A 17,316-nucleotide genomic window follows, 5' to 3' on the forward strand; every position below is an offset into this window, starting at 1 on the left:
TGGTTGGAAGTCTCAACAGCATTGCACTGTCCCACTCTCCAAACTAGAAGTCAAGTTTTCGCGGCATAAACAAAAACATTTCAATTTGTTAACCTAAAATATGATTTTAACTTACACCCTGACCGCACATAACATGACTACGTACAGTTTAATCAATACTTCCGTTGTCAAGTACGATTTCGATTCGAATGTTTTGTAAATACGATATTAAATATATAATTCGATACAATGGGGACGTGTTATGAAAAACATCCATTTGAGATCGAAACTGAGGACCGTCTCACATCTATAAACACGAAAATATACGAAATCAAAAAGAAAATACAGCTGTCAGGTCGGTGCTTGATATATTTACATATTTTCATCTTACCGACTTAAATCCAAAGATTGTTTTTTTTTATTACTTAGATGGGTAGGCGAGCTCACGGCCCATGGTTTTAAGTGGTTACCGCGAAGCCCATAGACCCACCAAAGTTCTGAGGTCTCAGTTTAACAGTACAACGGCTGCCCCACCCTTCAAACCGAAACGCATTACTAGTTCACGGCTGAAATAGGCAGAGCGGTGGTACCTACCCGTGCGGATTCACCAGTCGTCCTACCAGTAATTACGCAAATTATACTTTTGCAGGTTTGATTTTTATTACACAATGTTATTCCTTCACGGTGGAAGCTAATCGTGAACATTTGTTAAGTACGTATTTCGTTGGAAAAGTTGGTACCACCATTTGAACACCGTAGCATCGCTTGATACGAATGCACCAGGCGTCTTATCCTTTAGATCACGTCGACTTAAAATAGACAGTAGATAATATATTGAATTAGAATTACTAATTCATTGAGACTCCCAACTTTATTTGAAGCATTTTGACGGCTTCGGTTTTAAAGTGATTGATCCGGTCTGCAAATAGAGACTGAGTTGAATTTAGTTTGATAATTGTGAAAGATATTTGGTATCCGAGGTCTTGGCACTTTTGAGACACTAGAATATTCTAATTTGATGTTAGTATCAAATACATATTCATTCACACGTGACTTCCTCCGAGAAGAAATAAAATCGTGAAACGATTTTTTTTAATGCCTTTGTAGGCAGACGAGCATACGACCCACCTGATGGTAAGTGGTCACCATCGCTCATGGACGTCAGCAAAGCCAGGGGCAGAGCCAAGCCGCTGTCAACGACCCAAGCCGCTGCCTACCATATAAAATATATATAAAATCCATAAATCCTATCCATAAATTTTATTGTTATATTTTTAATCTTCTCTTCATTTAAAAAATAATTAAATAAATAAACAAAACCAACATCTTCTTCTGTGTTACGGATTTCATGAGTGTGTTACGGATTTCAAAACACGAGCAAGTACTCTCGGTTATATCCCGAAAACCAAATAACAATGTTCAACGGAGGACTCAGCCTACAAAGCGATTATTACTCAAACTCGCCTCGATATATCATAGATTTTTGAAAAAATATTGTTACGTATGTGTTGCATATTATACGTGAAAGAATGATAGTTCGTAAAAACATATTATTGTATAGCTCATTAGGCATAATATGTGATAATGTGTCCCTCTGAATCAAAGTATCGAGATATCAATCTTAAGGCTTTACGTGGGCGGTAATTATGTTAAGAGGCGAGGCTAAAAGGAACACAAACACGTCTGCTTATAAAAAAAAAAGCAGATTTATGAACGAAATATGGTTGTTTTTTTTTTTATTTGATTTGATTTGTTTTATTTTATTAATGAAATGTTTTCGCTTACACGTTGATTACAGTTTCTCAAAGTTTTGTTTAGTTTTAAGCAAGTAATTTCAGACTACGAAACCCGTTTTATACATTTACTAGCGGCCCGTTCCGACTTCGATAGGGTCATTAATAAAAATTTCAAAATAAAAAATTATAATACACACATAATTACTAACCCTTATATTTGCGCCAGGTTTCTAAACATAGAAAAATATAATATAAAGGTAGTTTGAATAATTATTATTATTTTAATTTCATTTAGGTAAGTAATATTTGTTTTTATCTATTTTATTAGTATTTTTATATTATTATTTTTCTAATTTTCGTAATATTATTACAGTTTCAGTAAGGATCCCTGATTTAAAAAAAAAAGAATATAGCCTATATCACTCGGAGATAATGTAGCTTCCAGACAGTGAAAGAATTTTTCAAATCGATTCAATAGTTTCGGAGCCTATTCAATATAAACAAACAAATAAATCTTTTCTCTTTATAATATTAGTATAGATTGGCGTATAAAATGTTATAAGTTAAAGATCAACCGATCTCGAGTATTTCTATTTAGTGCCCTAAGCCGTTGAATAGTTTATTCAAATCAAACTGATGATGAGTTATTACCAGAGTCCACAGACATCACCTTTTTTTCTTATCGCTCTCTGTCTAAATTTTGACATCTTACTCATATAAAAACTGTCAATTAAACCCACTCTTCCAACTGGAAGACAGAATGGATTTTTAGCAGAAATAGTATCATCAGGTAAAAGCTAAGGATGATCATCTTAAAATCTATAAAAAATATTTTAAGTGGTTACTCTCATAAAACACAAAAAATCCTATCTGTTTCTCGCCGGATCTTCTCAGTGGGTCGCTATTCCGATCCGGTGGTAGATTCTGTGAAACACTGCTCTTGCTAGGGCTAGTGTTAGCAAATTCTCTCAGGTTGAGCCCGTGAGCTCACCTACCCGTCAGCGCGTAGCTGGAATAGCCTCTTAGGCTACCAACGAATAGTTAGGGAGAAATAACAAAAAAATAAAAATAAAACCTCATAAACAAGATACCGATGTAAGCCGCTCATAGTGCGTGTTTTTAACCGACTTCAAGACAGGAGGATGTTCTCAATTCGACTGTATTTTTTTATGTTTGTTACCTCATAACTTTTGACTGGGTGAATCGATTTTGATTATTCTTTTTTTATTAAAAAGCTGACGCTTCCCGTGTAGTCCCATTTCATTTTAGTCCAGTTCTGATAATGGTATCCATGAGAAAACCATATAAGTCTTAAATTTGCATTAAGTACGTGCGCGACAAATAGATGAATAACTCAATAACTCAATATCACGCCAACCGATTTCGAAGATTATTGTTTTTAGTGTATATTAATTTGTTTTGGAATATCTTTTTTTTTCTATTTGAACTCGGTTTTTGTTAAAGCATGTCTAATTACAATGTAAAAGTTAACTCAAATTTATATGTAGTTGGAACGTTTGCCTACGTTTGCCGCTAGGGGCGCTGTCCATACAAATTTGAGTTAACTTTTACGCTATCGAGAACGTTAAAAACTCGCATTAAACACACTGACCACACAAGTCTATCAACGCATTCGTTCAAACACACTGGGCCACTGATAACAGCATGTTGACAGTAGACAATCGACGGAAGCATCGACCGCAAGCCGCCGCTGTAGATAATTAGACATATTTATAATTAATTATCATGGGTATTGAATGTGTGGTCAAATAAAATAAAATAATATATATAAAACAAAAAATACTAAAGTTACCTTCACAGCTGCCGTTCCTGATCCTGCGTGTCGAATGGTAAACAGTCGACGTCGCCCAAAACACGTCATTTCGGATCCTCCCGATCCACTAAAGGTGCTTTTAGGTACCTCAAGCACTGATCATCGTTCTCGTCGAACCCGTCGCTTGCGACGAAGGGCTCGGCCAGTAAATTAACTCACAAACACAGCCCACTGAGTTTCTTGCCAGCTATTCTCGTGGGTCGCGTTTCCGATCCAGTGGTAGATTCTGCGAAGCACGGCTTTTGCTAGGGTTAGTGTTAGCCACGTCGTTAGGCTTGAGCCCCCTACTAGTTAAGGTGACGCTGAAATGGTCTCTCAAGACCATCAGCTTAGGTAGGATTTAAAAAAAAAACCTCATTGTTATGAGACAAAAGACGCTTTTTTTATTTATTTGCTACGATGTACAGACGTGGGATGTTAAATAGTCATAGAGTCCATGAGCAAACTACCATAAATACCGCCCAAACGCCGCCTTATAATTTTTGGTGACCGACTCAGTAGTGCATTAGTTAGCGCCCCTGACTGTGGTGCCGAAGGTCATAGATTCGATTCCCACATCGGGCAAACATTCTTGTGATCCACAGATTTGTTTGCTCTTTAGTCTCGGCGTTTCTTATCAGTCTACATATGTATATACTTAATACACGGATTCCTAATTTGGGGCCGGATAACAGTACGTGACTTGTTCCCAGTTTTAATTATAGTTTATTTTTATTTACAATCATAACTTAAATTAAGAATTCGGTATCAAGTATTAGGGTTAAAATCGAATTGACAGAGGGCCAAAGGAAATCTAATTACGAAGAAAACGAAGCCGAGAAACAGCAGAACAATGACCTAATAGAGGCGCTGAAGAGGGAGATAAAGTCACGTGTCGCCGAACTGATACAAGCTAGATCAGCTATAGGAGAAGACGAAGTACATGTCAAGAAGTACTTGAATGACATATGCCCTATTGGAGATAAAACAGCGGATCAGGTAAGGTAACTTCGTTTACGTTGATAGCATCGATCGTCATAGCTCACAACGCAAATACAGCTCCAAACACACTAGGCTTAAATCTCAAATTTCAGTGTAATAATGGTTATTCCCTTCAATAGTAACGTATGCTTCTTCGTGACAGAAATACATACAACGGCAGCACCTACAACTCTTCTACCGGTACTCAAAATGAGAATCACGGAAAGTTGCAATATTCTGCGCAATCATTTTTTTTTTAATTATTCTGTAGACCCTCCAGTCCCATTTACCTCGCGCGCCCTGACTTGTAAGAGGTTTGACCCCCCGTCCAAAAAAAAAGTCAGGTTTTTTTATTGCCCTTGTAGGCAGGGTGGGTCTTGTAGGCCCACCTAATTGTACGGTTACCGCCGTCTATCGCTAAATAATTTCCTGCAAGCACTAAAATAGGGTTCCGTTTATCTCGTACCTACTATACATAGATTGCACTGTATTCTACTTAAATCAATTTTAATATATTCATACTTGAAAACGAGAGATCGTTGTGCTGAAATTGCTTCCTAAATCTGCAAAGTGGAAAATAATTGCTCAATGTATTCGATGTTTTAGATTCATCAATCATTTCAACTATCTACAAAAAATAACTATCGTTTATTCACAGATAGCCCATAATTTAGATCTAAAAGTCATTGAACAGCGTAAAATTTTGGATCTACTGAAATACGAGAGACGCAGTAAAAAGAGGAGACTCACGGAACTGGAGAAAGAATACGAAAGCCTCTTGATTGAGAACAGCAAAGGTGAACTTGTCAAATCGAAAATTTCTAGTCGCGCCAGAAAGGTAAATAAATCTTATAAAAATAAAACCAGGGCAGCTTGTTATTAATGTAATGTTATGCCTGTCGACTCCTTCTTGTGATTTTTGCTCAACGATTTCCCGATCGCATCCCTAATTTTCAAACAAGGTTTTAAGAGAGCCATTAGAGATAAATGTTTGACTGTGCTCATGACATTGCCGAAGTCATTGGATAACTGTGTCTGCTGCTGCTATAGCAACCCGTAAGGCCAATATTATTGAAATGATACGAAAATGCCTCCTCAACTACCCACAGTCCCCACCACGACGAGATATGAGGTTGAAGTATCATATACAAAGGGTCACGGGCTATCTTACCTGTCAAATCGAATCGCAAAATCATTTCATCAAAGAAATGGCTGCACGTTGCACTGTTCAATTTCACATGACGTCTTACCACCAATAATCACATTTTTTATATCATAACCTTGACCTATTGCTCTATTCATGTAACGCAAATTTTCTAAGCATTTCAAGGCGATCGCTTACCTTAAATATTTGGACACACTTGCAATACTTAAATTGTAGATTAATATCCTGATCAAGATAAAAATCAGGATAAAAATCAAACCCAACATAGCTACATCACTCCATACGACGCCAGCGGCTACATATGCAGAACAACGGCCTATTGAAAAGATCTTTAAACTTAGCTTTTCTCTTTACAGCTCGTTTCGCATTTAGAGAACGAAATTCATAAAGTGTTAATACAATGGACAGAAGCGGAACTGGTCAAGAAAAAGTACTTTTCTATCAGGTACACAAATATGTTAAAAAGAAAAAAATTATACACATAAAAAAATGTATGCACAGGAATGATAGGAATCTATTCAATCTTTTCCCGAATTGCGGAGTAAGCTGCATATTTAATGCAAATAGCAAAACGCAAATCATACTCTGAAGATAATAGAAATTTTAGTAATAATAATCATTAATTAATAATAATAGCCAATAGGTTAATAGCAATTCTTAATATAAAGTTCCAACATGTGAACTCACCAGCGATAAAATGGATATTATTAAAAAAAGCAAGTTTCTACAAATATTTCTTCTGAGTCGGTCTCTTCATTGGTGAAGGTCGTGTCTAATTTGAAATGTTGAATTCTTTTAAAAAGATCTTCAAATAGAACATCTCCAACTTTAACAAAGGTCTATCTCCATGGATTCCGGGCACTATCGATAAGGAACAAAGGTCATTAGGTATATCAGACCAGAGAACACTAGCTACACATGTCAGGTTGGGGTCGGATGACCATGCTTGATTTGTACCACGTTATTTATTATTATTAAATGCTCAAGTTTAGAGGACCAGCTTAACGAGGCTAGATAACCAACGAATATAGAATAGATTCTTTCGATTTTTTCAGACAAGCCCTCATAGATGACTCAGTAAAATTCGAAAGTTCCTTGTCACGGATTGAAGATCTATTGAACAAACAACGAGATGAAATTAAAAAACTTGAGGTAATCGAATTAAACTAAATGAATTATTCTATATTATATCTATGTTTTAAAATTACAATAAAACGTTTTTTTCTTTTGGAGATAAATTTATTTCGAATGCGGAGAGAGAGAAAGAGGGGGGGCAAATATCAGATGCAATAGGTTTTTGGAATGAACTCCTACAAAATACCAATAGTGGTAGGCGTAACAACTTTTTTTACCTACCTGCCAATAGCCACGTATAGTGTCCTATTCAAACTTCACTAAGACTGGTGGTGGAGCTCGCAAGCCTGAAAAAAATTGCTAACATCTGCCCTAGCAATAGCAGTACTCCACTGAGCCTAGCGTCGAATCAGAATCGCGACCCACGAAAAAAATACGGCGAAAAACTCAACGGGTTGTGTCTGTGGGTTAAGTTGCCCGTCGAACTCTTCGTCGCATTCGACAAGTTCTTCGAGAATGGTGCTCGGAGTACACTGAGAGTCTATTGGGAGGATCCGAAATGGATGAATGGCATGCGGCTGTTACTGTCTGGTTACCTGATCGTTTGGGTCGGGAATGTAGCTTGCAACACAACGTGTACAAAACCAGGCAAAAGGGCAGACTACGCTCACCTTATTCCAATTTGGCTGTCAATTGAAACTCCGGTATTAGTACACAGTAGTAATCTATACTATTATATAAATCTACAGTGATTTTTACGGATGTTCTGTTATAACTACTGAACCATGCATCCGATTGGCTTGAAACTTGGTATCCATGTAGAAAATACATGTACTTAATGGATAGGCTAATATTTCTATGAGTGTTGGACTCCGTACACCAGTTGCGGGGGCGTTAATGATGACAATCTTTGTGGGGGTGAGGAATAATAATGTTAATTTTAAATGCCCAGCGAACCGGACGGGTACAGCTAGTTATGTTAATAATTTCAAAAACGTTCTGGTGCAATATTTGTTGTTGTTGTTTTTTTTTTCACCTAATCTGATAGCCTTGAGAGGCTATATCAGCGTCGCCTTAACTAGTAGTTTTTTTTTTTTATTGCTTAGATGAGTGGGCGAGTTCACAGCCCACTTGGTGTTAAGTGGTTACTGGAGCCCATAGACATCTACGACGTAAATGCGCCACCCACCTTGAGATATAAGTTCTAAGGTCTCAAGTATAGTTACAACGGCTGCCCCACCCTTCAAACCGAAACGCATTACTGCTTCACGGCAGAAATAGATTGGGTGGTGGTACCTACCCGTGCGGACTCACAAGAGGTCCTACCACCAGTAAAAAGGTGAGCTCACGGGGCTCAAACCTGATGACTATTTGTTGTATTTACGCAGTATGTACGGGAAGAGGCCGCGGAGATGCGTATCCGCGCGACAGCGGCGACGGCCGCCGAGGCTGCACGTGCTCACGACGCAGAACACGCTCGAGCCACAGAAAGAGCCTACTTCTCTCAAAGATTCGGCGAGAGAAAACGGGAACTTGAGAAATTGGAGAAAAGAGTATTTCCGCCCAACAGTAAGTTGTTCTATAAGTCTATTTAGGTTCGTTTTTGACGATTTCACTAGTGAGGAAATTTCAGAAGCAAAGATAAATCCATTGTATATATACTTGCGATGCAGTACGCGTCGAACACTGTCGATCCATAAGGGATTAAAAGGTAAGCTGCTTAAGTTGGACCCGTCAACCTCTTTTTAAAATCAGTTATTTTAACACAATTTTTCTAATAAACGAAACAGCACGGGAGGAGTCAATTTATCCTTTTTCTTAGTAAAAGAAAGACGGTTTTTATTATGAACTAGCGACCCGCCCTTGCTTCGCTTCGGAAACTGTAATTTATAATTGATTTCTCCACTATTTAATGGATGTTATTATACATATAAACCTTCCTCTTCAATCACTCTATCTATTAAAAAAAACCGCATCAAAATCTGTTGCGTAGGTTTAAAGATTTAAGCATACTTAAGGACAGACAGATATAGGGACAGAGAAAGCGACTTTATTTTATACTATGCAGTGATAATGAAGCTTTGGAGGAAGAAGCTTTGAAGAGATGGAGAGGGAGTGTTCATTCCCTTACTCAATCGATCCGTCGCCGCAACAGCGCATATAAATAAATAAATAAATAAATAAATAAATAAATAATTCCTATTTATAAATAAGATAGATTTTGTCATATTTTAAAAAGTAGTATTTATGGCTGTGTGCTGCAAGCATACAACATGAAATACTACTTTACATAGAACATTCCTTTGGAAGGAAAGTGTCAATGATAATATTAAATCGAGGAAATTTTGTTTTTAATTATTATTGTGGATTATTTTTCCCATTCTTAAAGTACATAAAACACTTTAGGTCGATCAGTGGTTCGTCAAGAGTCTACAAGATCAGATCGGGAAGCCGAAGCGGTATCCGAGGAAGCATCAGCCGCAGCTCAGATGGAAGACATTTTCCAGAAACTTATGAAATTAACTGGTACTTAATCCATTTCTTATCAAAACGTTTTCCCTAAATGCTTATTGCTTGATTGACTCACGTTATCAGACTAGCCACCAGCTCAAATGCTACCGTCGTCCGTGACATTGACACTGTCTTTACATGCCATGAGACTGTGAAGCTTGGGCACATGTTCTTTTCGAACACACAAAGAAGAATAAGAAACGCCTCTCCAATTCTACTAGTGTTGTATTTTATTCGGATTGCATGAGCTACATATACAATTAAAACTAATTTTAAAGCTTAACTCTGCATAAAAAAAAATTATAGCTTGGATGGGTGGACGAGCTCACGGCTCACCTAGTGGTTACCAAAGACCATAGACATCTACAACGTAAATGCGCCACACACCTTGAGATATAAGTTCTAAGGTTTCAAGTATAGTTACAACGGCTGCCCCACCCTTCAAACCGAAACGCATTACTGCTCCACGGCAGAAATAGATGGGGTGGTAGTACCTACCCGTGCGGACTCACAAGAGGTCCTACCACCAGTAAATGTGAGAATTGCCAAATTTTCCTTAGGTGTCACAAATCCCGAAGAAGTGTTCGACAGGTTCCGCGCCCAGCGCGACACCTGCAAACGACTGAGCTACCTCCAGCAGACCACCGAAGAAGAGAAACTGGACCTCGAGCAGAGACAAACCACGCTGATGGCCGAACTGGAAGCTTTCAAATTCGCTTCAGTCAAAGACAAAGATGAGTACGTCATTAAAAATTCTAAGCTAGATTTTATTTACATATTCATTATTAAATTCACGAACCATATTAATTTGTCCAATCAACGTCAGTTTTTTTAGGGGCATTTTATGACCCGGTAACTAAGACCTTTAGGTCAATTCTTATTTTAATTTATATTCTTATTATTTAGAAAAATGATAATATGGTGTGAAATGAAATGAAATGAAGATGATTAATTTGAGACATTAATCAACTGGGATGAACTGAAATGAAATGAAATGAGATGATATGGGATGAAATATAATCTGTAAAGTCGTCGTTATTTACTGAGTCTTTTTCAGTGGGCTTTTGGGAGGATCCCGAGAAGCTACGTCCAGCAGCTTTATTTCATTTTCCCACATTTGAGTACTTTCACAGATACTAAACACTTAAGACAGAGAAGTTAACCGTCATTAAGTACACATTTAAACCTGAAGAAACACTAAGTAGACAAAATGAAACAAATCACACAACTTCACTCCTCGCGTTTCCACCAAAAAATTCCTCAACGTCAGATATTTTATTTTACCATTCGTCTTAAGTTCTTCTTCTTCTTCTCCATCGCTCCCTCATTGCTGAGGGTCGTGACTCCGTTTTAGCTTGTCGACTGTCAGCCTCCATCGGTTCCAGTCAGTTGCCTGATGTAGTGCACGTCTTAAGTTAATGCAAGCAAAAACTTGATTAAGTTGAGCAAAATCGTTTAAACAGTATAGCAGCGCTTAAAATACAAACAGATTAACAAAGGTAGACGGGTAATAGACTTTGTGTTAATTACCGCATAGAAAGTAGATGGAAAGTGTACCTCGCACATACAATACGATTTGGGGTGAAGAAAATTTTATTTATGACCACTACGCTCCATATAGACAATGGAAAAATTTACTAAGGCATCCGCTTACGCTGCCATTTAATTTAATACAAACCTAATAAAAACCAAATATGTGTTTGGCTCGGACAATAAAAATTGTGTTCTGCCTACGTCAAGGCAGAAGCTAATTTGAACGTTTCAGCTATAATACATCCTATAAATTGCCTTCAAGCACTGGAATTTGAAAAGAAAAGATCAGACTGTACAATGATATGATGATCCTATTTACTATGAACCCACCTTTTGTTTTATTTGTATAGATGATCTCCGAACCGCCTCTTTATTTCGCCACGGAAAGGCTCTCTTTGATTTATTAGGACGTAATATCTAAAAAAACGTAATATCTAAAAAAAATGATAAAACGAATTAAATTAATAGTGTATTAATTTAACAATCGTGAGCAGACCAAGTTGACCTCCGAATCGCGAACTCCTTAACGTTGAATGCAAATACTCGCTCTTCGTAGGCGGATAATAACATTCATTTGCCAAACTAACCGTAGATTTATTGCTCTTAGACTCCAGCAGTCGAACTCATGACCTACCTTAGTGGTATTAGATATCTTGAAGTATACGGTTAAAACCTCAAATGAATCTGGTAACGTCTGTGCCACTCTTCAAGGCGCCGGCATCCAAATTGTTAAGTATGTGGACAGAAACAAAATATAGCAACTGTCATTTATCTAACAACCTACAGTAAAACTTAGACTCTTAACGTTGATTCTTCCAGGGGTCAAGATCAAATCAACGACTTAAAGATCGAAATACAGAAAGAGCAGGATATTCACGATGAACTACAGAAGAAAATAGACGATCTCGAAACATTTCTACTCGAAATCAAGAGATTGCTCCACGACCTCTGCAAGTTATTAGATGTATGTCATTTTAACTAGTAAATTACGGTACGAGGTCTGAGGCGCCTTGTTCGCATCTCCCTTGCGACGGGCTAAGAAAGTGGTCGTGTGGAGACCGGAACTTCAATTTGATTTATTGTAGGATAGAGAACTGTGTGCTAAGCGCGAGTTTTTTAACGCTCTCGATAGCGTAAAAGTTAGCTCATATTTGTATGGAATGGGATCGTTTTCCTACGTTTGCCGCTAGGGGCGCTCTTCCAACTGCATACAAAGTTGGATTAACTTTTACGCTATCGAAAACGTTAAAAAACTCGCATTAAGCACACCGGTTAACAGATACCGAACGAATTGCTTGCTTGACATGAAACCAGATTTCTGTGTAGAGCGTGGACTGTAATTTGTACTGGTCGCTTCAATAATTAGATATACCTATTCAGAGAGAAGGTTATTTTTATTTTATTTTAATGTAGTTACAACACGTGCACGTACGACCTGAATTTTTGATTGACTTACAATGACTGTGTTGCCACAGTTATTATTCTGTTTCAAAATTCAAAAAACAGTCATACAAACTTCATGTTTAGAATTGCTCTAAACAATTTCGAATTTATTATGGTTTAGACTGAAGAATTTAATCATGCTTAGCTTTTCACAATTCGCGAACATAAATACTGTAGATATTCGATTTTTTAAATAATAAAAAGCAAATTCTTAATAGATCTAGCATAAGTTTTATATGAAAATACAAAGATACGATCTTCCACCAAGCGTTTTGTATAACCAATTGTATCGAAACCACCGATTGTATAGTAGAATGGCCGCCCCACTCTTCGCATCGGAATGCAAGAGTGTTTCGCGGCACAAAGTAAACAGGATGATGGTACTTACTTATGCGGTTCTATACGTCGTACAGCCAGTAAAAGACGGCTGAAAATCGGGTGTGACAAAGGTATCGGTTGCGTTTTACGCAGCCCAAGGGAGGTGGCACCGCATAACCCTCTTTAAGCATACAACTCACTCACTAGTGTGAGGACCTCTTGTGAGTCCACACGGGTAGGTACCACCGCCCTGCCAATTTCTGCCGTGAGCAATAATGCGTTTCGGTTTGAAGAGTGGGACAGCCGTTGTAGCTATACTGAGACCTTAGGACTCATATCTCAAGGTGGGTGGCGGCATTTACGTTGTAAATGTCTATGGGCTCCAGCAACCACAACACCAAGTGGGCTGTGAGCTCGTCCACCCTTCTAAGCAATAAAAAAATACAAATCTGTGAGGGACAGCCGCTGAGCTAGAATAATTAAGACACCACTCTTATGTTTATAGGTGGGGCAACAATTTTGACGCTGGCTAATCAGTGGTTTTTAATACCCGTCTAATACTTACTCGGCTACCAATACCACAATACCGAAGACCAAACTCTTACTAAACTAATCTGTTCATCAAGGAAAACTAATCTGAATTGGTATTCAGTTAATGCAGGAGCCGTCAGTGCCAGAATGGACAGCAGAAGCGCGCGACGTCCATGAATTGGTGGTGGTGCTCACATCTAGATACGAAAAAGCCAAAGCTAGATCTGATGAGATCAAGGAGAAGAATAAGGATGTTACTACGATCATAGTGCCTTCTAATGTGAGAAGCTTTCGAAAATATTGTTACTCGCTAGGGTTCGGGATAAATAAAACTTTCACCGAAGTACAAATTAAAACTCTATTAAACACTCAAAACACTTATGGAACACTTTACAATTCGTAACTCAGTTCTTCCGCTTCGCTTCAGGTGATCCGTTCGCTGCTTCGCTTCGAGTAGATCCGATTACTAACTGCCTTCATGTCATGTCTGCAACGGTTTTATAGTCGACACGACAACTCTACAATTATCCGGAACATTCCCGATAGGTCGAGTCGTTTCGATATGTGTTCCCACTATTTAATAAGAGATGGCATTACACTACTCGGGCGCTCTCGATATTGCTAGTTCTTTTGATATTCATTTCTGCTATTCGACGACAGATGGCGTTACTCTTACCGGCGTAACAATTTTATGATTATTAGCTTAGGTAAACAGACAGTTGGGGAAACAGCTCTGAAATATTCATTGCCAGTGACATAATTAGTAATATTCACATTTAGATCACGACTTAATGTGTAAGATGACCTCTTTACTTTTACTGCCATTGAATTTCTCTCCAGATCTTCTCAGTGAGTCGCGATTCTGATCTGGTCATAAATTCTGCGAAATAGGTACTGTTCTTACTTACTTGTTTTACAACGTTAATGTCCATATATTTTTTTCAACTTGTAGTCTAATTTTACAGGTGCTAAAACGTCTTATTAGTCCGCACGGTTAGTTACCACCACCTTGCCTATTTCTGCTGTGAAGCAGTAATGCGTTTCGGTTTGAAGGGTGGGGCAGCCGTTGTACTGTAAAAACCGAGGCCTTAGAACTCATGTCTCGAGATGGGTGGCGCATTTACGTTGTAGATGTCTATGGGCTCCAGTAACTACTTAACACCAGTTGGGCTGTGAGCTCGTGCCCCATCTAAGCAACAAAAAAAAAAGTGAAAGGAACCAATCTAAGGTATGTCTTTCAGCAAACTAGCGCGGCCGCCTCCGTGGCTGGACTCAGTGTGCACAGTCACAGCACGCCTAAGGAGTCAGACAAGCAAATACCAACCTATAAGGAGCTCCTGCAAAAGGAACCTGTCAGAGCACCACGTGAGTTTTTCGAACGTATTGGTACTTTGTAGTGCTATCCCTCTCCCACTCCCTCACCGTAATTGTGATGACGTCATCAACCTTTCTCCGAAATTTCGTTTTATCATGATTCGTATGTGTTTCCTTGATTCTTTGTTCTGGTCGCGACGCCGCGCCGTAGAGAACATTTTTGGACCAATTATTAAAAAAAAATCTGATGTCTGGTGCTCAATCAAGGGCAATATCAATAATTTTATTTTTAGTACTAAGCTCTAGAACAATGATTCATCAATAACCGCTATTGAGTACCTACATATCATATTGATATCATATTGATATGTACTCAATAGCTAAAACTATTTTTATAGTGGCACTAAAAATACTTTTCCAATAAAGTGGCATTACATAAACGTAGTTTTGCGGTTTTAGCTCTAGGGCACATATTATATCTATGAAATGGTCTTATGAAACATATAACTACACATTTAAACCAACGTCAATTTGGCAGGTTGAAAATGTATTTTTTCCTTTCCACTGAAAAAAGTTTAGGCCTTAATTGAATAATGTTTGTATGTACAAATATAATAATAGTATTATGATCGAGATAATATTATGTTCATGGTATATCAGTTTTTTTTAGATACAAGTTTTTGAAAATGTATCCTCTAATAGATCATCAAATACATAGGTATCTACATTCAGTTTTTTTTAGTCGAAAGTACAAACTGATTTCGGTTAACGAAATAAACAGTATGTACTATACCTAGTCAGGTCATAAGTATTGTCACACAGTAAAAACTTTTCTTTTAGAATGCTGGCCACAAAAAAGTTTATTGAATTCGAATTTCGAATTGTTCATGAAAAATAAAAATGTATACTTTTAGAATTTTACTCATTTTTAAATATGGAGTGGACGCTTAAAGAAGACCGTGTTGCAGTTATTGCGTTGCATCGTTGCGGTTACGCGCCAATTCAAATTTTTAACATACTGAAAAATTTGAATATAACCAAAAGATTCGTTTATCGTACCATCAAACGATACAATGAAGACTCTAGTGTAGATGACAGGTCAAGAAGTGGTCGCCCTCGGTCTGTTAGGATTCCAGCAGTGATAAAAGCTGTGAAGGCGCGAATTCAAAGAAATCCCAAACGTAAGCAGAAACTGTTGGCCCTTCAGATGGGGTTAAGCAGAACCACGGTGAAAAGGGTGTTAAATGAAGACTTAGGGCTTCGGGCATATCGAATAAAAACAGGACATCGTTTGAATGCTCGTCTAATGGACCTGAGACTGAAGAGATGCCGCGCTTTGTTGAAGCGGTACGCGGGAAAAAAATATCGGGAAATTCTTTTTTCGGATGAAAAAATTTTTACCGTAGAAGAGAGCTACAACAAACAAAATGATAAGGTGTACGCACACAGTAGTGAAGAAGCGAGCAACTGTATTCCGCGTGTCCAACGAGGTCATTTTCCATCCTCGCTCATGGTATGGTTGGGAGTTTCTTATTGGGGCTTAACAGAGGTACATTTTTGTGAGAAAGGTGTAAAAACGAATGCAGTTGTGTATCAAAATACAGTCCTGACGAACCTTGTGGAAACTGTTTCTCATACCATGTTCAATAACAGGCACTGGGTATTGCAACAAGATTCGGCGCCGGCTCATAGAGCGAAGAGCACACAAGACTGGCTGGCGGCGCGTGAAATCGACTTCATCCGGCACGAAGACTGGCCGTCCTCCAGTCCAGATTTGAATCCGTTAGATTACAAGATATGGCAACACTTGGAGGAAAAGGCGTGCTCAAAGCCTCATCCCAATTTGGAGTCACTCAAGACATCCTTGATTAAGGCAGCCGCCGATATTGACATGGACCTCGTTCGTGCTGCGATAGACGACTGGCCGCGCAGATTGAAGGCCTGTATTCAAAGTCACGGAAGTCATTTTGAATAAACTTCAGTGTCATAAGAATCTATGTTTTGTTAAGTTCATTTTGGTATATGAATGGTTACATAATGAATAAACTTGTTTCAATTATTTTACATTAAACATGTGACAGAATTTATGACCTGACTAGGTATATAGATATTTTGAATCGAGCAGAAACATTTCTCGTTGATTTAATGTATATAAATAGTTCCATAATTACTGAACTATATTCTGTAGCTGCATTTGTGTTTATAGTTGAACACAATCACGCTACTTCAGCTACAGCTGTTTGGTTGTTTTAAATCTTGCTTACAGCATCCGATGAAGAGGAAGACATCCCGTCAAGATGCTATCTGAAGAGGCAAGCGCAAGTCATTGTCGATACCAAATGCAGAAGAAAAGGATTCCGTCCATTCCAGAGGCGATAACATCCCCATAAATGTTCACAACACGTATAGGAAAAATACATCTACCTCTAAAAATATTTATTGAATTAAAAAGGATTCTAAAATACAAATTATCTTTTTCTTTCGATATCTATGAATATGTATGAAGAACAGAGAAAAAGCTATACTAGTACTTTGTCCTCAAACTAATTTTATTACATGATATTATTCGTTCATTATGAAAGTCAATAGTAAATACGTGGCAACATATTGCAAATTTAGCCACAAGATATGCTGTAAACTTATATAGTATAGATATTAATAACAATTAATATTATTTTCATGCGAGATCCTCTGACCGAAATAGTTTTAAAAAGGCGTTCAAAAATATTATTTGTACAAAGATTAAATATTGTAAATGTTGCAAGATATTTTTTAACATTTTTAAATATGTATACATTACACTACTTTAAATTAATTAATAAAAAATGACAACTTGAATTGACAAATCCAACTCAAATGGTGACTGACAGTTTCGTAATCATGTTCATAGTCAAATCATATTAATATTTTATTTTGTA

The 17,316-nt window shown here is 37.7% G+C and overlaps 1 protein-coding gene across 1 annotated transcript; it reads left to right on the forward strand.

The window, feature by feature from the left end:
• The first annotated feature begins 93 nt into the window (after positions 1 to 93).
• On the forward strand, positions 94 to 16,842 carry CCDC151 (Coiled-coil domain containing protein 151). The gene is made up of 12 exons (XM_028173909.2): positions 94 to 334; positions 4,328 to 4,527; positions 5,168 to 5,347; positions 6,031 to 6,119; positions 6,730 to 6,826; positions 8,137 to 8,317; positions 9,155 to 9,274; positions 9,820 to 9,997; positions 11,612 to 11,756; positions 13,206 to 13,364; positions 14,326 to 14,449; positions 16,665 to 16,842. The coding sequence occupies exons 1-12, from the start codon at positions 229 to 231 to the stop codon at positions 16,775 to 16,777; spliced, it is 1,692 nt and encodes a 563-aa protein (XP_028029710.2). The 5' UTR covers positions 94 to 228; the 3' UTR covers positions 16,778 to 16,842.
• The last annotated feature ends 474 nt before the right edge of the window (positions 16,843 to 17,316 follow it).

This window comes from Bombyx mandarina, chromosome 15 (genome assembly GCF_030267445.1).
Source record: "Bombyx mandarina strain Sakado chromosome 15, ASM3026744v2".
In the NCBI taxonomy this organism is placed as follows: domain Eukaryota; kingdom Metazoa; phylum Arthropoda; class Insecta; order Lepidoptera; family Bombycidae; genus Bombyx; species Bombyx mandarina.

Bases quoted from the DNA above. Each gene is read 5' to 3' on its own strand.
- CCDC151 (XM_028173909.2), top strand. From the start codon at position 229: ATGGGGACGTGTTATGAAAAACATCCATTTGAGATCGAAACTGAGGAC. The intron at 9,275-9,819 runs GTACTTAATCCA...AATTTTCCTTAG, and splicing joins GAAACTTATGAAATTAACTG to GTGTCACAAATCCCGAAGAA. The intron at 11,757-13,205 runs GTATGTCATTTT...ATTGGTATTCAG, and splicing joins ACCTCTGCAAGTTATTAGAT to TTAATGCAGGAGCCGTCAGT.